Raw genomic sequence first — 27,439 nt, 5'->3', positions numbered from 1 at the left:
GGGTTCGCGATCGGGAGGAAGGGGTCTCGGGCCGGCTCGCGAATGCGAAGGAGAGCTCGGGCCGTCGGTTAGGGCTGCGATCGGGGGGATTCGGGTATTTAGGGATTTAGGAATGTAAAAAAAGGAAGATTTAGTTTATATAAATTAATATATATGTGTTAAATCACATGCGATTCATTCACGCGCGGTGTCGTAACAAAATGGGTGTCTTTCCTAGGCAAAATCGACATTCCAGACGCACCGGCGCTGTCTGTTTTGCCGTCAGAGGTCGTTTTGACGAATTCACCGATTTGCGCGTCAATTTTCTCGTGTCGAAAGTATAGCAATATGGGTGTCCTTTCCTACCAAAATGGACATCCCGGACGTGTTGGCGCAGTCCAATTTATCGTCGGAAGTCATCCGGAGAAGTTCGCATTTTCACCCGTCCCTTAGGCTTAATTGAAGTCTGATTTCGTGCAAATTCGTGAATTTCGTGTATTTTGTGTGTGTACGTGACGAAAAAGTCGTGACGAATGTTTTCCTAAGGCTTGAAGTCCTATTTGGAACATTTTCTTTGAATCTACGCAACATAGCCCATAACCGCTCGTTCATAAGACGATGGTCTTGTGCCAAAGATGCTAGACATCAAAGGAAAATAGGAATTGGCTGGAATTTCTAGAAGGGTGAGTCTCAATTCTAATTTTCTAAGATGGTCCATAGGGATTTCTAGAGCTAGAACCTAGACTCTAAGGAGGAGAAGAAAAGACCTCACAAAAATGAGGTCAACAGATGTCACCTCGACTACCAGGAAAGTCTTTCTTTTGAGGATGTTTCCAACAAGTGCACCGTGCCTCAGTAGAGCAACACACTTGTTGGGGTCCTTCGTTGGCATCATTTTTTTTTTATGTCACGTGTGTGGGATGTCCACCTGAGCGAGTTGGGATAACACTTCGTGCATATATGTTTCCCGTAGCTCGAGACATCCGGTTGAGACCTTTCGGCGTGTGTTGAGGGGCACATTGCCTAGGTCATTTCGCTAGATTGCCTAGGTCATTTCGTGCCTAGGTCATTTCGCTAGATTCTGGCTCTCGCTTATGCGAAAATCGGTTCGCATGTCACTTGTCGGGTGGTTTCGGTTGGGCTAATAGGTCGCATTCGTCGCGTCGCGCGTGAAAGTGGCTTAAATTGACCCGTTTACCAACGAGTTTATTCAGACAACTCTGGATGATGAAATGGACCACGTGAGTGTGTCAAGAATGTCAATTTCACCTAGAAAGGATATACATTTCGTCTCGATTTCGCGGGGGGCTAAAAATGTGTAAATTATTATTTTGGGCTCGATCATTGAAAAAGTTGTCTGAAACAACCCTGGATGACGAAACGGACCATACTAGTGAGTCTGGAACGTCGATTTCACTTAAGAATAACATTTATTTTACTGCGAGGGCATGTTCGATCAAAAATGTGCGAAATGTAATTATATATATATATATATATATATATATATATATATAGATTGTTTTTTTTTAAAGCTTTTTTTTAAAGCCCACGTTCCAATCTCTCTCCCTTATGTTCTTATCGTACGCAATTCCTAGCCGCACCTGCCTGTTCGTGAACCCTAGCCGACGATCGCCGCACACGCCTGAGCATTTTTCTTCTTCCCGTCATTGGTCTCCAATCCTCTCTTCCCTTCAAGTGGCTTCATATTTGACAATTTTAAGCTCCTTTGACGTTAAACGACACAAATGGAGGTGTGTATGAACAAAGATGCCTTTCTTACAAGCGCTTAAGAGCCCATAATTGGCGTCTATTTCTTTGTTTTCGGGAGCCTGTGGCTCAGAATTGGTGCTTGTGGCTCTAGTTCTGGGCGCCTATGCCTTCATGACTGATGCATGGGCGTCAGTTCAATCTTGTTTAACTTGTTTCATTATCTTTGCTCCCCAAGTCACCTAATTATCTTTACACTGCATATGCAATCACAAATACCTTGAAAGTAAATATACATAATGAAAGATCAAAATATCTTAAAAATAACATAAATATTTGATGCACATCAAATACACCAACTTAAACACTACTTGCATTCATGTAATTTAAAATCTAAGATTAGAATTTTAATAAACATTATAGGAGATTTAGATCAAGAATTTTAGTGTTTTTTTCATATCGACCCCCTAATATTTTGATATAACTGACATTAATTTTAGATGTCTCCAAGTCAAATTATTTTTATTGGTTCTTTTTAGTCTCGGAGTCGCCAATCTGCCTTCTTGTATGTTGTATAATTTTCCTATTTGATTAAATCTTCCTCCCGAACCAAATGAATGACTCGAAGAGGAAATAAATTAAATAGCGAACTAACGTACGACAACAAATAGACAAACAAATCAAAAAAAAGAAAAAAGACGGATGACTTATATAGAGATAATCCTTGTGTGATGGGTCGAGAGTATACGTCCAAACATAATTAGATCGAAGTACCTCGAAAACAACATCCACGAGCAGAATCTCTATATGAGTCGCCCGTAACGAGGGAATCAAAAAGAACATTTTTTGTTCAGAGGTCAAAAATTTCCCAAAGGAACGTATTCCTACTGGTTAAATACATCTCAGGGAATACCAAGGAAGACTCTCGATGAAAGGAGTTTCGCTTTATAATCATGAACCTGGGGTGTAGGTTATCAAAAGGTGATTATTTCGTATGAAACAGTCTCAATGCTTTGAAGCTCACGCTGCGCCATCGGGCAGAGAGAATCTCCCACGTCCAAATTGGTAGAGGTTTCTCAACTCACGAAACCTACGAAATAATCATAAGTCACTTCAACGGTGGTATCCCAATACGTCATAGCACATTCAGACCGTAAGGGCAGAAGACAAATCGTTGTATCCCGAACTTGCGACAACTTATCAGCATCGGGCCATCAAAGTGACATCAACGAAGTCAAAAGAGCAGAAGTGGCTCAACAAATGTAGTCAAAAGGTAGAGAAGAGCAATCCTAGGAGGTAAAGGTAGCTAGCTCGGGGTACCACGGACCCGTCATCCCAAGCCACTAGGACCCTCAGTTTACCTAGACGTGAGTCGTGAATGTTGTCGATCCAACACAACCTGAGATCCCCGGTCAGCAATTCATGAATTGCGCTGTCCACATGAATCTCGGTAGCTTTAAGGTCAAATGAACGAAACTCTATCCTAAACTAAAAGCTGAAGCTCCAAGATGTGGGACATATACCTGCTGAAGTGGCGAGGATGCCTCAGGAAGGAAGAGAAAACGGAGGTTCAACTATAAAGCTGTAAACGTTCCAACAAGAGGACTTATATCCCGTCTGGATTGGGAAGCCTCATAACACTACGCGTGCTAGACAACCACCTAGGCGAATTTATGCTAAGTCAGTTGCGTTGGAGAAGCACGGGGGCTACTATTCGGGGCATGCAAGTATGATGCAGTTATCTATCACATTCCTAAGCGTGGATGCCCTATTAAATATGACTGGGTTATGACCATGCATGCGAACCATTTTAAAACCGGCCTGAAGGCCATGCATAAAAAGTAAAGACTGATTTTGAAAAATCTTAAATCTTTTATTCCTAAAATTTTGATTATCTTAATCTTTTATTATTATGATTTTTTTCTTAGATAGAAAGAATTAAAGTTTTAGGGTCCTTAGTAAGCCTAGCTTACATTTTCGTGAGGTCTAAATACACAAAAAGAAATAATATAAAACGCTTCAACATACAAAGACATACAAGAAGAAAAAGAGAAAGAAAGCATCCCAAAAGAATATCTAAAGGGGCCAAATGTCGCTGGACCAACAACATAATCCAGTAAAAATAATAAAAGCAGTCGGACTCCGCATATACATGTCAGGTCCTAAGTCTATATAAAAATATAAAATTCGGACTTAAGGTACGGGACATGAGCTGTTGCTGCTGGTTCTCGTCATGTGGTTCAATGCGTCATCTGGCTCGAAACCCATGCCCGTAACTTATTTCCGATACAGACTCTCCTAAGACTCTATCAAATACATTTGAAATAGAAAATAAAGACTCGACCTGCATAAAATAAGTGTTAGCGGGTACGTCATGCATCACAAAAATAACAAGTCGTGCCTTATAACTGGAGGGAGCTGAAGAGCACCTGCAAAGCAAAGGATTAAAAATCATTATATGCTCCCCCCTAATAACACTTGCGTGAAAGTGTATAAATAGGCACGAAACCTGCAGAAAATCGCCATAATATACTATCACACATAAGAAACATGCAAACACACTAAAAAAAAGGTTAGAAGGTGACACATAGCTAGCGCAAGACAACACAACACACAACAACAGTCAGAGGTGTCAAAAAACACTACATAGCATTCTAAACCCTAGCCTAGTACATTATCTAACGACAAGTGCATCAACCTAGTATCTAAGTGTGGGATAAGTCTGGGTATGGCATGACTGACAGGGTCGCTTTACTGGCCCCATCCTAAGGATCCAAAGATTCTAAAAGGTGTTACGAAAGGAGATAACACAAGTTAGATCCATTGAATTCTTAGCACAGTCATACTCATGTCAGTCCTGATGACTTAACTCGCATTGCTCATCAGGATTGACCCGACAAGCAATGCTCGTTAAAGCATCACGACCAACACTGGAGTCACTCTCATAACGGGTCTGACTCGCTATCCATGCAAATATGCAAATGCAAATGCAAGCAAATCAAAACATATAATTAGTGATAAAAAAATATCATGAAGACAGTGATTTGTAGGAATGAGCATGCTGTGGCTGCAGGGGCCCGAAAAGAGGGTATGCCAGTAAGACAGTGATCCGAAAAGAGGGTATACCGGTAAAACAGTGACCCGACTGTGGGCATACCGTAACGGTAGTAGCCCGAAAATCGGGTATCCCGACAAGGCAGTGACCCGAAGGTGGGCATGCTGTGATAGCAGTGGCTCGAAAAGAGGGTATGCAGTTGGCATCCTGTAACAACAGTGACCCGAAAAGAGGGTGGGTATGCTGTGACATTAGTGGCCCAAAAAGAGGGTATACCAGTAAGACAGTGACCCGAAGGTGGGCATGCTGCGACAGCAGTGACCCAAAAAAAAGGTATGTCGGTAAGACAGTGACCTGAAGAAATGCAACATAAGTGGATTTCAATTATGCAGACAAACATGTACATACACATAAACAACATACAAATGAGCAAGTGGTCAGCCGATCGGGATGGAACTTCCGATCAATTCAAAGTGTTGTGCCAACCGGGTCGCGGTAGCCGGCTGAAACATAAGTGATATGACTGGTTCAGGATAACCAACCGAGACACAAGTGGTGTCGGTGCAACAGTAGTGTGAGATACAAAGTGCAAATGCAAGGTGCAAGGTACAAGTGCAAGTGTAATATAATATGTAACATGCAAGACCTACACATGCAAACAGTGAGGTGCAAATGACCACATATGATGAAGAGTCAAGCTCGTATTAACGACCTCACATGGGAAACCTAGGGCTAACGCACTTGGATTTGCGGCATCGCCGCCTCCAGCTTTGGTGAGGAAATGTGGGGAGTTTCCTCCCCAGATCTCCGAGGGGGTTCCTCTCACGGCGTCATGAAATGGGCTAGCTACAAATCTTTTCTCGTTTTGTGAACTTCAGACTTTGCAAAGCAAGACAGCTACAAAACTTCTCTCGCTTTGTCAAGTCCGACCTCCCAATTTCTCCAAGTAAAGCTGGGGAGCCCAAAGCAAGAGGAGTGAGGGACTCTGACTCATTAGCACTTGTGCTAAGGCTCACAACAAAAGGGAGACACTCGGCTCTGCGGATGGTGCTTGGTTACGTAGGGAAAATCCTAACCTAAAGGCTCGCTCTAGGAAATCGACTATCAATCTGATAGGTACGTCAAAGCTCCGACTCACGCCGGTGCACGAACCCTGTGTGGGCGATCGAACCCACATGCCTAGACACCACTAAAACCTGGGGCCGACTAGGAGTTAAGAAAATTTCATCATCGTGACGGTTGCGGACGCGTTTTCTTTGCTTGCTCCAAGCTCGTCGACATCCGATCCATGCTTCAGTGTCTCGTAAAACGTGCACAGGACAACAAAAAAGACCCAATGAGGGCAGGAGAGGAACCAGTGAGGCATGCAAACACCCAAAGACAACTAATTTTGACATATGAAAATATAACCAAAATGTTCCTTTCAAGAGGAGGGGTCGGACGCCAGATTTTGAATCGCAACACTATCGCCACCTCGCAAGTGTTCGCCGCCTCGACGAAGGAGAGAGGTGTGCTGTCGTATGTTTTGGCGCAAGAAGGAGGCGACGGTAGGAATTTCGCTGTCCAAGGTTTCACCGATGGAGGTGGTCTTGCCGATGAGAGAGGAGCCAAAGAGAAGACCCGACCAATGAAGTAGGCCGGCAAAGGGGAGACTCGGGCTGAGAAAGGAGACCAGCGAAGGAGAGCTCAGATCGGCGGGATCTGGATGCCGACGTTGAGGATGGCCGGCGAGATGTCGCCGGCAAAGGCTGGAGAGTCGTGCGAGTAAAACGTCGAAAAGGAGAAGGAGGTGGCGTAGTTGGCGGTTCAGGCAAGGACGAGGGCGCCTGTTAGCCTCAGCAAAGACAGGAACTCCAGCGGCGTCAAGCTTCACATCGGCGAGGTGGCCGGCGAATGGAGCGCGACCGAGAGGAAGAAGAAGCCCGCGAGGGAGGATGGCGCGAGTTTCGTCGGCGGCCGAAAGCTAGGCCGCTAGGATAAGGTTGTCGGCGCTTGAGGAGTCCCTGGCGAGGAGGGAGATCCGACGGCGTGAGGTGTGGCGAGCGTTGGCTAGGGTCCGCGAACAGGCGGGTGCGGCTGGGAGTCGCGTGCGATAAGAAGATAAGGGAGAGAGATTGGAGTGTGGGTTTAAGAAAAAACAATCTTTATAATAATAATAATAATAATAATAATAATTATTATTATTACATTTTGCACATTTTTGATCTAACATGCCCTCGCAGTAAAATGAATGTCATTCTTAAGTGAAATCGATGTTCCGAACTCACTGGTGTGGTCGGTTTCGTCATCCGGGGTCGTTTCAGATAACCTTTTCAACGATCAAACCCAAAATGATAATTTGTACATTTTTAGGCCCCCCGCGAAGTCGTGGCGAAATGTATGTCCTTCCTAGGTGAAATTGATATTTTGGACACACTCACGTGGTCTATTTCATCATTCAGAGTTGTCTGAATAAACTCGTTGGTAAACGGGCCAATTTGAGCTACTTTCGCGCGATTCAACGAATGTGACCTACTAGCCCGACCGAAACCACCCGACAAGTGACATGATAACCGGTTTTCGCCTAAGCGAGAGCCAGAGTCTAGCGAAATGACCTAGGCAATGTGCCCCTCAACACATGCTAAAAAGTCTCAACCGGATGTCTCGAGCTACGAGAAACATATATGCACGAAGTGTTACTCTGACTCGCTCAGGTGAACATCCCACACACGTGACAAAAAAAAAATGATGCCAACAATCATCTTAAATTACTTATGTGAGGTTAGAAGGTCATGAAATTAATGCTTCATGCATAAAATTTTGTTAGCTACGCACATAAAGAGTGTTAATTTTGTTACTATTATGTTGAATACGAAATTTCAAGGTTAACTTAGTAAAGTTTTTAATCTTTTGACTTATTAGTACCAATTTTTAATTTGAGCTTAATTAAGCTTCTCCTCTTAGGTTCAATAATTTTTTTCCATTTTAAGCATGAACCTTTTTCTATTTTCTCTTTCTTTTGTTTCTTTTTCATTTTCTAAGATGATTAATATATTTAGCTAAACCTTTTTCTAATGATTTTGAATAATGACTCTATCCTAAGTTAAATTTTGAATTACTTCCTAACTCTTCATAAAAACATGTACTTCAATCAATACTATATAAGAATTAATTCCTTTTACCGAGTAGGGACGAAATTTGAGATGTTAAATTTTATAAATATTCATTGCTCGCAATACGAACTTATGAAAAATTGTATCGATTAGGTAATAATAGAGTTATAAATCAAGTAATAGCGAGTTACTAACCCTATTGACACCCTTCAGAATTTTTCGGTGCTGAGATTTAAGATCTCTACCTATTATTAAAATTCTCCTATACTCTTATCTCCCTCTACCCCACAAGTTATATAAAATCTAAAGTTGGATCCATACTTATACCTAAAGGGCAATTTTTGCACAATAACTCCCCGCATACTTATTTTGTATTGAGAATATGTAATGTGCAACCAATTCTAGAGGTATTGAAGTATAAACCTACAAGGTTGCTAAAAATACATATTAAATTAGCACATTTAGGGTACCAAATCAATAGACTGGTAAATCATAACTTCACTCACATGATATACATGAAACGGCAGGTACAACATCTAGAGTTATGTTAAGAAAGATAGAGATGGACCTAAAAAAAATTTGGCATGTTGTATAAAAAATGATCCTAATTTAATGGAATTTAATTAAAATATGGCAGTCAATATGACACAATGGACTGACCCCACTTAGTGGGCTAAAGGATTATTGTTATACTCAATATTTTCTTATCTTATATATCCTTGAAAAGTTCAGTGTGTAGCCTGAAATGATCCAAAACATGAAACTCCTTAGAATCCACATAGATCTAATATTAAAACACAAGCTTCAATACTCATTACACATAAGTATTATGGTCTAGAGGTGTCAATTGAAGCTTGTCGGTCGGGTTTAGTTTGATCCAAAAATGATCATCACGAAGATAGCTGACCTGCCCCTCAATTCTTTTCATGCTTAATTTGAGTTAGTTTTTGGTTTCTAGTTGAATATTGAGACCTCTAGTAGGGTTTAGCCTTAGCTTTCAAAGTTTTGAAACATACTCGTTCACAGGAATACTAAAAGACCGTAGTAGTCACACAGTTTTTATGAAGATTTTCATACATACCACTCAATTCTTATGTATATACATACCTAACACCTAAACTACAATTTTTACATGCATGCCACCTTGCCTATGCTTTAAATGGCCCATTCGCTTTTTAAAAGTTAAAATGATGGTGTTTTTGATGTGATATGAAAGATTTGAGTGTTATAAATGTAAAAATTAAAGTTTAGGTGTTAGATATATAAATACATAGGAACCGGGTGTTATGTATGTAAATGCCATACGGAAGCTGCACAATTAGGATCTGAAATTGAAGCCTGAGATTGTTTCTAAATCAGAGGCTGCTAAAGAATAAATGCAAAAGAGTAATCGTAGACACCTGGGATTGTAGTGGATTAGCAACATTATGGATTCCGAAATCTTAAGAATTCAGTCATCCTTAAGTTCTTAGCTTTATTGATATGGTACAATAACAAAAACTAAAAAAATATTAGTGCTATTGATTAGTGCAAGAATTAGAGTTCATGCTATATAAATTAATAGGATGACAGCTCAGAAACTAAAAATTTTTCATGATGTTGCACAATTATTTAGCTTACTACAAAAAGGGCATTTTGGAGTTAAAATAGGAAATTATTTTGAAGTAATTGAAGGGCAGCTAATGCCATTTTATATGATCGAAGCGAACTAATCAAATATGAGAATATAAATGAAAGGTTGGGATTTTCTTCTTTTGTAGATGCTGGTACAAACTATATTTGTGAGGCAATTAATATTAAGTGATCATCTATAAGGTTTTTAAATGTATAAATAGAATGATTTAGTAGTTTTACTGGGTGGAAGTGCTATTCAATTTTGGATTTTCTTTATGGGAATGTTTGTAAATCAGGAAAGACGGAAATCAGACAGTTACATTAGCAGTTTTTTTTTTTTTAATAATTAGGAGCTTTCTTATTTAAATTAATTCCAATTTCTTTATTTTGATTTATTTTCCTGTTAGCTGAATATTTAGATTATGAATATGCATTATTAAGTTAGCTAAAATAAATTATACAAAATATTTTGAATATGCATTATTAGTTAGCTAAAATAAATTATACAAAATATTTTGTACCTAAAATAGATTGTAAGATTATTATTTAATGAAATGAAAGCAAAGGGAAAAGACTCTGATATCATGTCAATCCTCGAGAAATAAATAATGAAAAAAGCAAAAGTGATCCCAAACTAGTCTTTATTTTTTTGTGGATTTCCTTTTATTTATAAAGTGTGTCTATTTAGTGTTTTTTATATGTTTTTATTTTTTATTTTAAAAAATAATTTAGCTTATTAAAAAAAAATCATAATAATTTTTTGATGTTTTGAATCTTTTAAAATATAAACTTATTTTATTTTAAATTACAAAACTTATTTTTCTGCAAATCAAACATAAAATAATCAAATTAAAAAAAGTGATCCCCTATGGCCCCTTAGTATTTTTGGATTTTTCATAATGATTAGCAAAAATCTTTGATCTAAGTAAATGAATTAGTGTTCAAGTTTAACGGTTAATGTGTATGAATATATTAATATACTAGGAAAAGTTTGAGGTTGAAGATTAACCAGATTGTTGGAAACATTTCCTAGTATCATTTATTGTAAGAAATACATAAACTGTGAACTTTATTGGTGTTTGTGGGCAAATAAATTAATATATGATAGTTAGGAAGCTTCTAAGGTCTGTTTGGGACAGTTTTCTGTCTGTTTTAAGTTTCAGGTCGCTGCTAAAACTTCGTTTGAGGAATTATTTTCTTGTTGCTTTCTATAATTTTATGTAGTGTAAAGCTACTTTTCAACCCATGTTAAAGTGCGTGCTTGTATGAAAATTGTTGTTTAATTTTTTTAGAAAAACTATATATTTATAATTTTCGCTGCAGCTTTCTAAGAAGTTATTTTCTCCACCACTAATTTACAACTACTTTCTTAAAATCAAATCCTCAGTTGCAGTTTTTTAGCTCGATTGACATACAAGTTACCCAGTGTCAATTTTGTTTTCCATTAAACACACTTTTAACTAAAAATAATAGATTTAATTAGAAATATTGTTGACCAAAATACCATAGTGATCTAACATTTACATCTATAGTCACAATACATTTTTTTCAAAAAAAAATAACTATTTATTGGTTTCTTTTTGGACGGTTTGGCCTGGTTTATAAAAAAATTAAAACAAAAATTGAAATTGATCCCAGATGGACCCTAAAGCTTTTACTTTGCTTACTACCCACTGTTAACCATTTTGTAAACCTTTCTTCTAAATACATTAATCTTTGAAACTTCTAATCCTTTCGTATTTACACTATTTAATTAGTTATCTTTCATAGTCCTTTCCAAATATAACATTCTAGATGATCTGCTGTTGTTTAGAAGAGCAGAAATTTTGGCTTGAAAGTGCTCCAGTAATTTTAGTAAAACTAGAATTGAAATCATGGGGCATTTATATACATAGCACACAATTCTTATGCATTTACATATCTAACATCTGAACTTTCCTTTCTACACATATAACACTCAAATCTTTAATTGAAATAATACACCTTTTCATGCTTAGATTTAAAACACCATAGTGTTATATATGTATAGATGTAAATATGAAAGTTTAGAGATATGTAAATATATAAGAATCGTGTGTTATGTACAATGATACTTTATCTTACATCTGTTATCAACATGGCAGAGTAAGGAGGGAGCCTTTAATCATCTACAACTGTTCGAGAGCACGACAAAAGCCGGCAAAATTGAGCACGAGAACTATGATTATTCGCTTGAAAAGCCTTATCCACCCACCCCTGATAGCAAACAAGCTCGCAAAACCATTTACGAAACACGTGATACAGTCGCTCCAGTTCGGCCATTACTGCAGGATCAAAGAGACTCATTCTTACAAATTTCGCCGGTTAAAAGGCTCAGCCTAAGGGACGATAGCCCAGATTCCAGCAGCTCGAAGCACAAGAGATGCCCGAGATTTGGAGGTGAAGGAAATTGTTCGAATGGCCTTAGTTCTTCTTCAAAGTTTAAGTGCATTAAATGTGGTAGGTTTGGTCACACAAAGTATAATTGCCAAGTATAATTCAGGTGAGGTCTGTAGCAGCGCACTTGTATGCTTATGAACTTAATGAATCTTATATACAACTATGCTTTATGGTATCTTTGGCTTCTTTTGAACAGGGATTGATTATTAAGCTTGTAGTTTGCTTAGTCTAAATGTTTCTTTTGTTTAATTTTATTTTTTGTTTTAAATTTTATTTGGTAGTACGACAACAACAACAAGCCTTTATCCCGCTAAGTGTGGTGGGTTACGTGAGTCTTTTCCTATTGAGTCTTTTTTAACATAAGTCGAATCTAAGACATCTACTATCTTAACCGGATCATCAGATGATTAACGTTTAATGTGACCAAATCATCTAAGTCGACTCTCTCTAATCTTGTATGCCAGCGGAGTCATACCAACCATATCACCAGGGATATATTCCATCTATAAATTTTGTTTGATAGTAATGATTATGAAAATTGGGTTGGCATGATACAGTTAGAAGTTAAGAGATTTGTTTTATATGATAAAAGCATTAGATGAATGACGTGAACTGACGAACAATGTTGTGTTTTAATGGTTAATTTCAACTTAGTTTTGTAATAGAACTATATGTATTAAATTGAAGTATATAAATGGAATTGAATGATAAATTATTCTGTAACTTTTATGTCACAGTAGATCAATTGCAGGGTGCAGAGGAGTAGCTTTAAACTGGCTGTATTTAATCTTTATTAATTAAAATTTTATTTCATTTTTTAAAATATTTAATAATTCTCGTCTTATGTTATTATACATCACGAGGAAGAATTCAGGGCTGTGATATATAAAATTGTATTTTATAATAAAAAGTATGTGTGCATGTAATTATTGATACAACAACAAAAAAATTATCTCACTAAGTGGGGTCGGCTATATGAATCATTTTTCTCCATTGCGTTCTATTTAGTGTCATATTTTCATTTAATTCTAATAAATTAAGATCAATTTTTTATACAATATCCTCAAGTTTTCCTAAGTCTACCTCTGCCTTTCTTAACAAAAGTCAAATCTAAAACATCTATTCTACTAATCAGATCATCAGATGATCGAATTTTAATGCAACCAAAGAATCTAAGACGACTCACTAATTTTGTATGTCACTAGAGCTACACCAACCCTATCACGAATTTATTCATTTTGCATTTTGCCTAGTGTAAAGCCACTTATCCACCTAATCATTCTCATATCGTCAACAATTAGTTTTATGCCTCTCTTTTAAAAACCAACATTCAACGTCATACAGCATTGCAGGTCTCATAACCATCTTATAAAATTTTCCATTGTCTAAGCGATACTCTTCTATCACACAAAAGGCCCGAAGCATTTCTCCACTCCAACCAACCAACTTGAATTCTACTAATAACATCCCCATCAATATTACCATCACTTTGAACAATAAACCCGAGATATCTAAAGCGTTTACACCTTTTAATAATTTGATCATCCAAAGTTACATTTATTTCACTAGAGCTATTACTACTAAAATTACATTCCTTGTATTTAGTTTTAGTTCTACTCAAACGAAGGCCTTTAAACTCCAAGGTAGACCTCCATAAACCTCCATAATTCAAGTTTTTCCTGAGCTTTTTCTCTCGTCTTATCCACGAGCAGGATATCATCAGCAAAAAACATACACCAAGGTACATCCTGGTGTATGTGTCTAGTAAGACCATCCATAACTAAAGCAAAAAGATACGGGCTTAAAGCTTATCACTGATGTAAACCAACAGAAATAGGAAAATATTTGGTCAATCCTCCTTCCGTTCGAACAGAAGTAACAATTCTATACATATCTTTAATGACTTGATTATAAGTCATATCAACACTTTTCTTCTTAAGAACTCTCCAAAGGATATCTCTTGAAACTTTATCGTAAACTTTTTCTAAATCATATGTAGATCCTCCTATTATTTCTTAATTTCTCCATCAAATTTCTCAATAAATGTATAGCCCGACATAATTCCAAAGTGATTATGAGAAATCTTAGTAATACGTCTTAACCTATGTTCAATTCCTCACTCCCATAATTTTAAAAAATGACACATCAACTTAATTCCTCTATAATTGGCACACTATTGACAATTAAAATTTTATTCTTATAATTAATGTCATTTAGTTTAAGTTTATATGAAATGTTTGAGAAGAAAATAAAAAAAAGTCCTGAAAAAGATTAGAGCCAATTTGCTTCACAAATAATATAAATTGAAGGCTTATTTCTCCAACTTCTTTTCTTTTGGGCTAAAATTATCGAAAGATGGTTTCGTTTGTTTAATATAAAATATGATATTCTTTAGAAGTTAAATAAAAGTGCAACTAAGAGTTGAAAGTGAATATTTTTCTGTGAATTTTCGGCGTTTCTTTGGATGTAATAAATTTGAATTTACTGAATCATACAAAAGCTAAATCCTGCATCCAGAACTTTTGATTAATCTACAACACAAAGGAATTACTTTAGTTTTTACCAGTGGATATCAATCTACAACACATGAATTATTTTTGCTTCTACGTGTTAGAGTTGTGCTCAACTGGAAGACTAACAACATCTGTATGTTAGTGGGCCTATTGCGTCCAAGATCGGGCATTAGATGCATTCTACGTATAAATAAAATGTTTTTTAGGATAATTTAAACCTCAAATCTCTTATAAAATAATGATTATTGCTCGTTCTAAGAACTACAAATCATATTGTATTATGCCAAATTATTAGCACGAATCTTAAAGCAATAAGTCGGGCAAGGACGACGACCGGACAATCGAAGTGACAGGCCGAATAAGCATGGCCTGAACTAGCCGTTCGATTGGTCGACTACAAACACTGCGCTAAAAAGTCCCAGCTCGCAGACACTGCGGTGTCTACACTGATTGTTAGGCACCAGGTGGATAAAGCAGGTGCGTCCGCTTGGTTGACTACAAACATATCTTTCTCCCGTTGGATCTTGGAAACTACAACCTCGACAAAACTGAGTATTCCCCATTTGGAATCCTACCAGGGGAAGAGTGACTTTACTGACCACGTGGCTTGTTTCGAATCATCGGTTGGAGTCTTACAATCAATGATGCAATGAAGTGTCTGCTTTTCCTGACCACGTTGAGGAGGCTGCTCTTTGGTGGTTCAGCGACCTTCCATATGAAATCTTTTCTGTCATTCAATGAGTTCAGAAGTCTCTTTTTAGCGCACTTTGCCAACTTACATGATGGGGGCACTTCCTAAGAAGTTATTTGAGTTCCCAAGTTTCATAAATCGACTCACCTTCATGCTGACAAAATGAAGTGATATCACTCCCAACTTTAGTCGTTTATGAAGGTGAGAAATATTTAGCTAGGAATTTCTGGGCTAAGCCATTCCACGTCCGTATAGATCCAGGTGCTAATGAGTTTAACCATATTTTGGCTTTGTTTCTCAAGGAGAAAAGGGAAAGCCTATGCTTAACAAAGTTGTTGGAAACACCATTAAAGCAAAATGTGGCACAAACTTCTAAGAAACTCGCTAAATGTAATTTTGGATCCTTAGACGAGGTTCCCCCAAATTGGTTGTTCTGTACCATTTGGATGATAACAAGTTTCAGTTCGATTGTATTAGCTTCTACGACATAGGTTCGGATACTAAATTAATTTCATCTGTCGTAGGGTTAGCATAGTCTCTTAAGGGTCGATTCTAAATTTGTGGGTTGTTTTGTATATTATTCGCCATCTCTCCTACGAGTTGTTCAAGTATCTTTTATTTTCAAAATTTTCTAATAGTTCTCACAAACCCAGAATCGTATGGTGTAAGTCCCGTAGGCCCTGCACTATGCACAAACAAACTAGAGATCCCTAATAGTTCACACAGAGTCAAACAAAAATGTTTTTAATTTTACTTTGGTTTTTCAAAAACAGTAAAAACAATTAAACACAAGAAATTAACACTATAGGTTTTCTAAGTCTAAGACCTCAAAGTTCAACAAAAATTCTCCTAAATTAAATCACCTCGATTCCCAACAACGACGCCAAAAACTTGATACCGATTCTAGGTGCTACTACATACTGGGGCTCATGCAAGTGCACATGTCATATCATTAATATCAAATTTTAGAGTCTGGTATGTCGATCCCACGGAGAACGAGGTGATTCCAAAACAGAAAAAGTTCCAGCCTGCTGGTTTTATGTCCTAGCCTGAAAAGTTAAAACTGTTTAGAGTCCTACAAAGTAATCCTAAAGTATTTAAAGCAATTGTAAAGTATAAATCTAATAGAAATCCTATTTAAACTGGTTTGAATTGATGAATATCAGGTTCTAGAAATACCCTCCCTTGTAATGATGTAAGTGGAGTATAGAAATTGTAAAGTGCAAATTATAAAATAGACTATTTACAAATAGGAGCAACACTTTTCTACCATAGTTGATTCTACCATAGCATTCCCGAGTTATTATGGTTCACAACATATTTTATCATTTCACATGTCCAGAATGAAAAGTAAATGAAGATCTGAAGCTTAATCATCACATTGAATAATTAAAAGTAATTTAAAAGCACTTTCCGGTCCTATACATCCTACTTAATTATAATAAGGTAAGATAAAAAAATCTACTCAAGAAGTATGGGAAAAACACCACACAAATTAATTGAAATAAGAGAAATCCACTATCCAAATGTTTACAAATAAAATACATCAATAAAGACAAATGAGAATTATCTTCCTCTCCTTTACAATGGCCTGAAGATGCTTAACCAAGGCTCCTTCTGAATTTGGGCTGCTGCTCTTGAAGCCTCTCCCTCTCCTCTCCACTAGAAGAGGAAGAAGGATTCTACAACAAGCCAACCCTCACAATTCATCAATCTCTCCACATTCAACAATCTTGGCAACCCCCATTCATCAATCCTCTTAAGTCCCTAATACATACACATATATAGGCTCTATTACTTAGCAAAAAAATCACTCCACAACCTCCTAAGTAACTCCCCCACAATTCTCTGCGACAGGTTTCCCGAACTGCCAAAACTGTTCCAGGCAATTACTAACACCTATGCGCCAGTCTATTTGTTCGCTAAAGAAGGCATGGGCGCCTGGGCTCTAGTATCGCGCCACCCTAGTATTTGGCGCCTAGACGCGGCGTCACGTGCAAGTTTTTCGGGTGAGGGACTAGCGCCTAGGCACTAGTCCGCAATTAAGCTCCTTTGCTCCAAGTCCCCTCCAGGTTTCCTCACTTCTATTGCCTGTTGTATCTGCAATAAAAATATAAAAATATATTTCTTAAAGTGCAATCTCATCCATAAAATTGTATAAATCATAAAGAAATATTAGCATTCTTATCTACACAACATCCACGAGACTTAAAAAGAAAACCACTTTTCATGCAAAACTTTACGACACAAAAGTATTTCAAAAATATTTTCTAAGGTTTAACTATTAGGTACATGCACCAATACAGCATAAGAATTGTGTTGTAGGCACGTAAATTCCTCAACTTGAAGCATGAGCTGAAATGAGGTGAAGTTTCCATTTCATACCGAGAACAAATGATAAATATATAGATAATACAACCTCTTACACATTCAATATCAAAACACATACAAAGAAACACAGTGCATACATTTATAGGCACTTTTTTGGAGGAAAAATCTTTTATGGGCACATTTTTGGAAGAAAATCTCAAATATTTTCCGAGAAAGTTACAATTGTATAGCAGAAAATCTTCAAAATATTTGTATAACACAATAAAATTATTTGCCTCACAGACTATATTAATTTTTCGAAATTTAGAAGTCAGAAATAGGGACTTCACTCACAAAACTTGGAACCTCCATAATGAGGTGGAGGAGCACGCCGAATGACCGAAAAGAGGTGAATATGTAGCGCAAGTGCCGTTGTTCGAGAGGAGGAAGAAGAGGCAGTGATAAATTTTGAGGGTTACGTCTCCGGTCTTCCGGTTTGGGAGAACAGGGAATGATATACAAAGGGCGAGCAGTCGAGCTGGCAGAGCAGATCGGGGATGCGGAGCACCGGTGTCCTCTGCCGTCGTTCGAGTCTTCGCTCTCGAGAGAAGGAAGAAGAGGCAGCAGCAAGCGCTTTTTCGACAGGCTAGGTCTTCGGGTTCTGGAGGAGAACAGGGAGGGATTGCGAATTGCAAAGCAGCCTAGCGACGAATCACGAAGTAAATTTTTATTTTTTTTGGGTTCGGGCCGGGTTTTATATGGGCGGGCCAGATATAATTGCCGGACTTTGAATAAGCGAGTACGGGCCGAACCTGCAAAATTTCTTTTTTTTCGCAGGCAGCTAGGGCTATCAAAAGGGCTCGTTGTTCATGAATAAATTGTGTTTCGCTCGTTAAGAAATTCGTGTTGGACTCGTTCGCTAAGTTAATGAGTCGAACACGAATAATACGAACAAATATTTGTTCGTTTATGTTCGACTCTTTTGGCTCGAAATACTACTATTCAATTATATATATAATAAGTAGTATTTTAAAAAAAATGTAATTGACTATAAGGCTACAAAGATTTATAATCAATTAAAAATATTAATTAAGAAAATAGAATAAAAATTATTAAATTAAATTCAACTGATGTTTGAAATCTTGTCCTAATTCTTAACATCTTATGGATACATGATCAGAGTTGTCAAAACAACTCTTTGTTCTTGAATGATTCGTGCTCGACTCGCTAAGCAAACGAACCAAACATGAACATACTTTTTGAGCTCGAAATTTAAAAAAATCGAACACGAGCGAGCCTAATTTACACCACGACAGCCATTCTAATCGGACCGACCCGGCTGGGTAGCGAAGCATGGGCGGATTTCCTTTCGAACGGTTGGGATGACTTCACCTCCTGATATAATAACCCCTCTAATCGAAATTCTTACTTCTCGATGCCTCTCGCTGCCGTCGAAGTCGCGGCCGAAGCGATTTAGGGTTTCTGAGATCTTTCTTATTTGCCAAAATGGTGAGATTTGAATTCAATACTTGATGGAGACGATGCCTTTTCTCTATTCTATGTCAATGATTCTGTTATTACTTTTTCAAATTTATTTTGGCCGTCAGATGTTTTGGATGAGGTTGATCGGCTGATCGAGTGTGAATATTTTCTGTGGATTTTGGGCGTTTCTTTTGAATCGGAGGACGTTGTATTCCTTTTTATGCTATTGTTTTGATTTATGAACTTTTGATTTTATTGTGCCCATGTTCTCCGTATGTATGTATATGGTTCATAAAAGTTTCATTCTTCACTTACTTTTTTTGGTTCCTATATTCACATGGTTTGCTGCCTGCATCTGCAGGTTCTTCAAAACGATATTGATCTGCTGAATCCGCCAGCAGAGCTTGAAAAGAGGAAACATAAGCTTAAGCGGCTTGTGCAGTCTCCCAACTCTTTTTTTATGGTAAATTTAAAAGCTTTGTTTTACAGTTATTGGTTTTTTCCCCCTTTTTTATGAAACAAAAATATTTTAGTTTTGCAAGATATTAGTATTGGTTGTTGTTTGGTTTGTTTTTTGAACCTTAATAACTCTTTTTTTTTTCTTACTTGAAGGATGTCAAGTGCCAAGGCTGCTTCAACATGTAAGATAGTGGCAATTACTGTCAGCGTTATTTGTTCTTAGTTTGTAGTTTGGTGACTTCTGATTTCTTTTTTAATCTAAAATTCTGATCTCTTGTTTACTTTCTTGTTTGTTTTTGTTGCAGAACCACTGTTTTTAGCCACTCCCAGACTGTTGTTGTTTGTGGGAACTGCCAGTCTGTGTTGTGCCAGCCAACTGGAGGGAAGGCGAGGCTTACCGAGGGCTGCTCCTTCAGGCGCAAAGGAGATTGATTTGGCAGCATTTAGTTTTCATTGCCTTCGCAAATTAAAATGCTGTATGGATGCAGGGATTGATCAGCGCTTACTGTTTTTAATCTTTTAGAGCTTAGCAGTTTTTTGTCTGAGTAAAAGATTTTGAAGCGTTTTTGTCGTCATATTTTGTTTTTTGTTTACTATTTCTGTGGACAATGGGCCTTCTGTTGGGTTTGTTGCCTAAGTACGATTTTGTCTACATTTATTAACAATTTGGTTTGCGACATTTGTTTTTAAGTCCCATTTCATTTTATCCTTTTGTTTTGTATCAATTTTGTGATTTGTTGCGATTTTTCTTGTTAAATTTATTTGCGGATGTTTATTTGATTATAATTTTTGGGAAGACCACACCCTTAAATTATCAAATCTTATTTTAATTTTTGTAAGTTTACTGTTATTTGAGTTATTGTCAGATGGCATTCATATCCATTAATTGGTCAATTCACGAATTTGCTATAGGAAGATTATACACATATAGGATACTTTTTGCAACATAGTGAGAGTTGGTTGGGGAAAATCAAGTAGAGTAGTTTTTTTAGTTGTTAGGTGCTCCATTTCATAGATCTTGTTCTTCAAGGAAATTTTTGTTGAAATTCTGTAGGATAGAAAACTAATAGTTCCCTAAATTCTTTTATTAGAGTTGTCAATTCCATGGATGTCTTCCTATTTTATGCCGATGTCATAGAGATCCATTCAATTAGGAAACAAGATTTTTTTCTTGCCAAATTGAACTTGTTGAGCCTGATAAAAAGCATGTCCAAGATATTAAAAATCCAGATGAAAAGCAAGGGGTTATCGGAATGCAACCTCCTCATAATGAATTGAAAATGAAAATTCACATGAGCACATAATTGAAGAGTAAAAATGTTGTTTACGAAAATTTGCCTGAACTGAGATGACTTGGTTAGGAAAAAGAAAGTAGAAGATTCATAGTAAGATTGGGGTGGTTTTGTTAGCTTAACTCATAATTGGTGACTTCAACATTTTCCATAAGCAATAGAAGCTTAGGAGGTGTTTGGTAGTGTCTATTAATGATATTTATTGCCGGATTTATGAAATCTAGCCAATTATAAAAAATGTGCAAGTTCCATAGATTTTGAAGTTTTGGATTAATGGTCCGTATTTTGCCTTTGATTCATCTTAAGTCCGAATTTTGCCTTTGATTCATCTTAAGTCCGAATTTAGTAAGTGCAGCGAGGCAGTGGATTTAATAAATAAGGACTTACTAAATCCTGCTAACTCTAAATCCTGCATGCAGCCAAACACTCCCTTTAGTCTTTAAAAAAGAAAAACATACTTTAGAGCGAGGTACAAAATGGGCATTTTCTGTTAAATCAAATGTTTTAATTTTATGTTTGCTATACTAATTGATTTGCGGTAAACACTTTACTTTGGTTGGAGTGTGTGATTTTCCTCTTTCCCAAGTTTTAGTATAGGGGTTTGTTGATGGAATAAAGGGATAATGGTGTTGATGTTCTAATTGTTCCATCTATCTATATGAAACAAGGCTATCAGGAATGGAAGGAAAAGAGGCCGAGTGAAATTAGTCAACTAATTTCCCCTTAATCAGTTATGAGTAAGTCAATTGATGCAAGGATGTGAAGACCCTTCCTAGCGTATCTCATGATCTGAAATCATGCTCTTTTCCCTCATTGAACTGCTCACATGATTTTAGTTTTTCATTCTTGATTGTTGGTCTTGAATCAATTTTTTTACCATTGGTGGGGAACTGTTTTTCAATTTTTTTTATCTATTCTTTAGTTGAGACAAAGTTTAAAAGAAAAGTGTTTTCCTTATATGTTTACTTTCTAAAAGGTGATAAAAAAGCTATTCAATTTGCATAATGCTTCTAGCCATTGATCCTCAATCAACTGTTTGGACATTATGCACATGAATGATCTTACAGATGCTTTAGTGAGATATTTATTTTCCATGATCTAGAATGCAAAATTTCATGAACTCAATCCAATGACCCATTGATGATGTGTATGATTGGAAAGTTTACATACTTAAATATTTTCCTAATTACTCAATTCAATGACCCATTGATGATGTGTATGATTAGAAACATTACATACTTTTCAAATATTTTTCTAATCATGCAAGATGGACGTTCTTTTTTTTTTCCTTACTAGAGTAACCCTCCTTTTTTAATCAAGCTTTTTATTCTAGTTCTCAATTGAAAGAGGATTTTTTTCTTAAGAAGAATTTAATAGGGAGATTTTAGTAGATGTTTTCAACATTATCAGATTACTTTCTTGGATGGCCAAACCTTGAGCAAATCGTAGTTTTTTGAATAGGTAAGAGGGAAAACAAGGCAAAAAAGTAGCATAAATAGAATGGGGCTTTCTAAAAGGCTCAAACATACATGTTATACAAACGCGAATTTGTTGAGGGATGTTTTTGAGTTATTATCCTTATTTGTAGAGGTGTTGTTATGTTAGCTCGAAAAGACTTCATGTTTCGTTATTTCGAACAATCTTGATTTTGTTATTTCAAACATGTGTTTTTTCAATTTTTGTCCATTAATGCTCTTATTGCCTTAGAAATAGGAGGTTACGATATGCACCAGGAGAGATTCTCTGTTTGGCTGATGAAAACTTTTGAATACCCCAGTTTCTCGAAACACTAGAAACCTATATTATGGTTTATCATATGAATGGATATCTTGGCTGGATAGAATTACAGGGTGAACAACTCTAAAGTTAAGATATGCTTGCCACATAGGTAAATTGACTCTATTAGTTTTCCTTACCCTTCTTGTTGTGCATGATAGTTTTAGATGCCTTTGTCAAAGGACATTCCCTAGGCTGCTGAGGTCCATTGCAAATCTTTTTAGTTATTATGTTGCCCCATTTTCTTTTTTCTTTCGGGCATCCTAAAGAAAATTGTTCCAAAGGAAGTTGTAATAGTAATGGTTGGATTGAGATTGGTTAATCAAGGACCAAAGGATGGATGTAAGCTAGTATGAGAAAAATTTGTTCTTATGTTTGAGACATGCATCGTTTTTGCTTAGTGTTTATGCCTAATAATTTCGTTTAAGACTTTAATAAGAGATTCATAATCCTATTGGCTAATTTTATAACAGGAAAAAATAGTTGGGGAATAGTAGCCTTGAAGACAACAACAAAATTTCATTTGCTAGATCATTGTACATATGCTTTTCTATCGATAGTAATAATAACAATATTAAATTGTGATTTATGAATTTATAAGTCATAACTTTGGATTAATGATTAGTTTTCTCCCTTCTCTAATCTCCAGAATTCTCCCTTCTCTAATCTCCAGAAGATTGAAGCGTAAATATTTTGTTGACATCGTTATAATTTGTTGAATACCACTTCTGAAAGGCATGATCCTTTTTCTAACTTATATTAGTTTTGTTATATAATGCTTTTGGGTTTTCTAAAATGGTCAATAGTCTCTCACAGAAGCTAATAATATGATTCTCTCCATTTGTTTACTGAAATCACAGGAGAAGATTAGAGTTTTAGGATACCAATTAAGTCTTTATATTGTACATTTGAATAGGATGGCTTTTTCTGGTGGAGAGTAGTAGTTGTTTCATGGGTACCATGGTGTGGCTGATGTCTTAGCTAAAATCTTTTCTACCTCTTTTTTCAGCATAGTATATTTTTGATGTTTTACTTGCATGGAAATCCACAGTTCTCTTAAACAATATTGGTTATTAACGTGGAAACTCAAAAACTAGGCTTCATTTGGTAATGTTTTTCAGCTTTTTAGCTTCTTTAATTTTCGTGAAGTCATCAATTGTTCCATAAACACATATTGGTGCTTCATCATTGAAGTTTACGACTGAAAGCTTGAACCTCATTTAAATAGGGTATTGGGTATCATCAACTAGAGGTGACTACTCTCAACAATTGCGGCGGGAATGAAGTTGGGTTAAGTCTCTCGAAGGAATCCTTATGAGCTGATTGATGCAATTCATATTGAATGACATTGCGAGGGGCATTAGCAGAACAAGTTTGTGTTTGTGTCAAGTACACTGAGTCACACCCTTGATATTATTCCACCGTCCACAGTGTACCTCGGATGTCATCGCTGTGTTGTTGGTGTTATTCCGCCGTCCCGAGCCTACTTTGAGCCGAACATGAATGTGAATATGTTATTCGAACCGAGCACGAACACATTGTTCACGAGCCATTTCGAATACGAGCCGAGGCTCAACTCTCTTAAGCTCGGCTCGTTTACAGCCCTAAATGTCGCGGCATCAATCCCTCTCTCACTCATGCTTGTTGCCAAATTTGGAAATAAATTAATTCCTCTTTGCAAAGAAAGAAAGATTGAAACCTTGACAAAGAACTTGCTATCCGCGGCCATTATAGTTCACGCAAGACAATTTCTAACCTTTTTATGTAAGGTACTTGGAGCAACGTGAATAAAACTGTACTGTTCTGCTAAAATCTAGCAAGGGATGCTTACAATTAAAGATACTGAGATAGGGGACGGAGGGCAAAATTAGGATTTTATGCAAACTATTTTTGAAAATTTCAGAATTTTTTTTTTTAATTTTTCTTGAATCATTCAGTAGTTGCCTGAAAAATGGGGTATTTACATACATACCAACCATTCTTATGTATTTAAGAATCTAACACTTATAATTTTGCCTTTTATATTTATACCAACAAAATCTTCTATATCACATAAAAAAACCTCATTTTTTTATAAATGAAATACATCTTTTTATGCATATGTAAGATGTTGTATATACAAAAATTGAAGTATGGGTGTTAGACATGTAAATACATAGGTTTTGCATGGCATTTATTTAAATCTGTCTTCATTAATTATCCATCCCAGGAGCAATGTATGTTGTCTGTGTTCCTTATTCACTTGTATATTCCCTTCCAATACTACCTACTAATGTTTGCTAACAACTTTCCAAAACAACATTTTACATACATAGTACCCGAAACATTGCTATTTACAAAACACGAACCCTCTTTCATCCAATTTTCAAATTCTCACTCAATCATAAAAAATCATGATAGAACCCCAAACCCATTTTTTTCATTTTTATCAATTTCTCAATGATTTGATTGTGGGACGGGTAAATACATTGGTTCAATAGTTTGGAAATATCATATGGTTGCTAGATTTTGTAAGTAGCAGTGTTTTGGGTGCTATGTATGTAATTATCCCTAATATTAGTATATAATAGATTACATTGAGTGATATATGTCTCATGATTTTTGTTTTTTTTAAATATTTTTTAGTTTTTCACATAAAAGTCATGTTGTCTTCTATCATTTTTATTAATGTGTTCGATATTTTTGCCAAGTTAAGATCAAAGTTTTCTCTGTTGTTCAAAATTATATAATATATGATAGTTTGATGTCTTGCGTGGGAAGCACAATCCCACCCTTGTAGATTTATGACCACTCATTTGATGACCAATAAGCAGAATACTCATTATAATGGGGCATCATGCTTTGACACCCACCATTTCAAGGGACAATTTCAAAGCTTGTGATGTCAAAGCTCTTCTTCTTCTCTCCTTGACAAATGTTACCTTATAGTTGAAGGTGTCTGTAGTTTGTCTTTAGAAGATCGAGTTTGAAAGACGAAGGAGATTCAAAATGAGATTTTTTTATCTCGTATTTAAGGCTCAAATCAATACTAGCATAATTAGATGTGGTTTACTTGCCTTAAGCTTGACCACCTATTAAGGATGCCCCTCTGGAATGCTCTTACTTGATGCTATTATGTTCATCTCATATGACCTGATAGATTCACAACCCTCTAACACTCTTACAAAACTTGGGACAATATTATTTTATTAATAATTCATGTCATGTAATTAGTGATGAGTTGCGAGCTTTAAGAAGAGTTTCCCTAAAGTGACATGAATCATTTTTTTTTTTTGCTCATCACAATCTTCAAGAATTTTTGGCCCTAACCGAGGTAGTCCTCCAAAATCTCATTCTAGTAGTCTTCAAGCTCCCAAGTGTGGTAAGCAACAATACAAAGCCTACGATGACTCATAATATTGAAAGTCTCGACGTTCGATATGAAGATGTATCATAATGAACTTCTCCTGTTAAAGCCTCGATCCACATTCAACAATTAAATGAGCATATTTTATAGATAATGTAACTTAGTTCTCTACTTTATAATTAGAAAATTAGTTTATATAGGCATTCTCTATAAAAATTAAAATATCTTTTCTTGGAGCCTTAAATGTATGCTTAGAGTTGGCTCTAAAGTGATGATAGACTCCCTAAAAGTAGACCTAATATTTAAATCAACCATATAAAAGAAGTAAAAATTTGCATCAATCCATCTGTAGGTAATTAACTAGAAAGTTAATAAGCTCTTAGAAGTTAAATCCATATGAAAAATGCACCATCCTACTTAGTTGGTAAATATTGTTATGATTAAGAAGGTTAGTGGAGTATAGAGGATGTGCACCAACTATATTAACCTTGATAAGGCTTGTCTAAAGGATTATTTTTCTCTCCCTCATAAAACAATTTATTAATGCCACATTGAAATGCCGCGTACTCAATTTTTAGACTCTTATTCAAGTTACAAACAAATAAAGATGGATACAATAGAAGAAGAGGCAACACTTTTTTAAATAAATAAAAGCATATATTGTTATCAAATAATGGCTTTGGAGCTAAAAAAATATCCATGCAACCTATCTTCACCTCTGAAAAAGGTTTTAAAGATCTCATAGAATGTCATATGGAGGTATTTGTTGATGACATATTGGTGAAAAGTTTAAAAGTGTCTTAACATATCTTTAACCTAAAAGAATACTCTTAGCTTCTATGATGTTATGATATGCATCTTAACTCGACCAAATGTGCATATGGAGTCAAATTAAGTAAATTCCTAGGGTTCATGATTGCTATCATGGGATCAAAGCAAACCTAGAAAAAATTATAACACCAAAAAACATGGCGCTCCCTAGAAATATAAAAGAAGAATGGTGTTTCAATACGCAAAAAACTATTTTGTATTGTTTCTTACTGCACATAGGGGATTAATATATAACATTTCTTAAGAGAACGAGAGGCCTTCAAACATTAGCTTTCAATAGACAAATGAATGTCAAACCACGTTTGAGCAATTGAAGGCATACTTGGCCTCACCCCCTCTATAATAAAAAACTGTCCAAAAAGAGACACTATTCATACACATTATTGTTTACCCTCACACGATAAGCTCAATCCTAATAAGAAAAAATAGGATGGTGTAGTGGCCCATCTACTTTATTAGTAGGACTTTTTGACACACAAAGAGTCACTACATGTTAGCTGATATAATAGTCTTGACCTTGGTATTTTTGGCACGAAGCTAACATTCATATTTTTAGGCCCACACTATCGGTGTATAGTGCATACACACACCTCTCATTAAAAGTAGCCTAAACAAAATAAAAAAAAAATTGGAAGATTGATTAAATGGTCGGTGTAATTAAGGGAGTTTGATATCAACTCATCCCCTCGCCAGACATTAAATCACAAGTACTTGTTAACTTTTTAGTTGACTAAACTATTCCTATCTCTATTGAGCAATTTATAATCTCTTTAATGTTATCTCAATGAACTTTACATGTTGATGGAGTTTTTGGGAGCTCTAGGTTTGGGGATGGAATTATACATTTCTCTCTTATGCAAGTCATTTTAGAATA

At 36.2% G+C, this 27,439-nt stretch overlaps 3 protein-coding genes across 3 annotated transcripts in view; 2 read left to right on the top strand and 1 right to left on the bottom strand.

Annotated features, from left to right (window-relative positions):
• Positions 1-12,102, top strand: part of LOC110029289 — a 96,681-nt gene extending 84,579 nt beyond the window's left edge. Inside the window, exon 5 of the mRNA XM_020731518.1 lies at positions 11,571-12,102. Coding sequence (XP_020587177.1) covers positions 11,571-11,963 — 393 coding nt within the window. The 3' untranslated portion in view covers positions 11,964-12,102. The remainder of the gene's footprint in view (positions 1-11,570) is intronic.
• Positions 12,103-16,568: 4,466 nt separating this feature from the next.
• LOC110029288 lies at positions 16,569-18,734 on the bottom strand. Its single transcript, XM_020731515.1, has 3 exons — positions 18,686-18,734; positions 17,734-18,191; positions 16,569-17,169 (listed from the first exon to the last, which is right to left on the bottom strand). Exons 1-3 carry the CDS (start codon positions 18,732-18,734, stop codon positions 17,101-17,103), a joined length of 576 nt encoding a protein of 191 aa, XP_020587174.1. The 3' UTR covers positions 16,569-17,100.
• Positions 18,735-18,788: 54 nt separating this feature from the next.
• Positions 18,789-20,010, top strand: LOC110029291 (40S ribosomal protein S27-2-like). The gene is made up of 4 exons (XM_020731519.1): positions 18,789-18,888; positions 19,223-19,324; positions 19,474-19,502; positions 19,626-20,010. Exons 1-4 carry the CDS (start codon positions 18,886-18,888, stop codon positions 19,750-19,752), a joined length of 261 nt encoding a protein of 86 aa, XP_020587178.1. The 5' UTR covers positions 18,789-18,885; the 3' UTR covers positions 19,753-20,010.
• The last annotated feature ends 7,429 nt before the right edge of the window (positions 20,011-27,439 follow it).

The sequence above is a fragment of the Phalaenopsis equestris genome, unplaced genomic scaffold, assembly GCF_001263595.1.
Source record: "Phalaenopsis equestris unplaced genomic scaffold, ASM126359v1 Scaffold000553, whole genome shotgun sequence".
Lineage (NCBI taxonomy): Eukaryota > Viridiplantae > Streptophyta > Magnoliopsida > Asparagales > Orchidaceae > Phalaenopsis > Phalaenopsis equestris.
This window is presented reverse-complemented; position numbering and strand designations above follow the sequence as displayed.

Coding starts and splice junctions, on each gene's coding strand:
- LOC110029291 (XM_020731519.1), top strand. Junction 19,325..19,473: donor CTCCCAACTCTTTTTTTATG/GTAAATTTAAAA, acceptor TCTTACTTGAAG/GATGTCAAGTGCCAAGGCTG. Junction 19,503..19,625: donor TGCCAAGGCTGCTTCAACAT/GTAAGATAGTGG, acceptor TTTTTGTTGCAG/AACCACTGTTTTTAGCCACT.
- LOC110029288 (XM_020731515.1), bottom strand. CDS start 18,734: ATGCTTCGCTACCCAGCCGGGTCGGTCCGATTAGAATGGCTGTCGTGG. Junction 18,192..18,685: donor ATTAGAATGGCTGTCGTGGT/GTAAATTAGGCT, acceptor GAAATTTTGCAG/GTTCGGCCCGTACTCGCTTA. Junction 17,170..17,733: donor TTATGGAGGTTCCAAGTTTT/GTGAGTGAAGTC, acceptor TTTTTATTGCAG/ATACAACAGGCAATAGAAGT.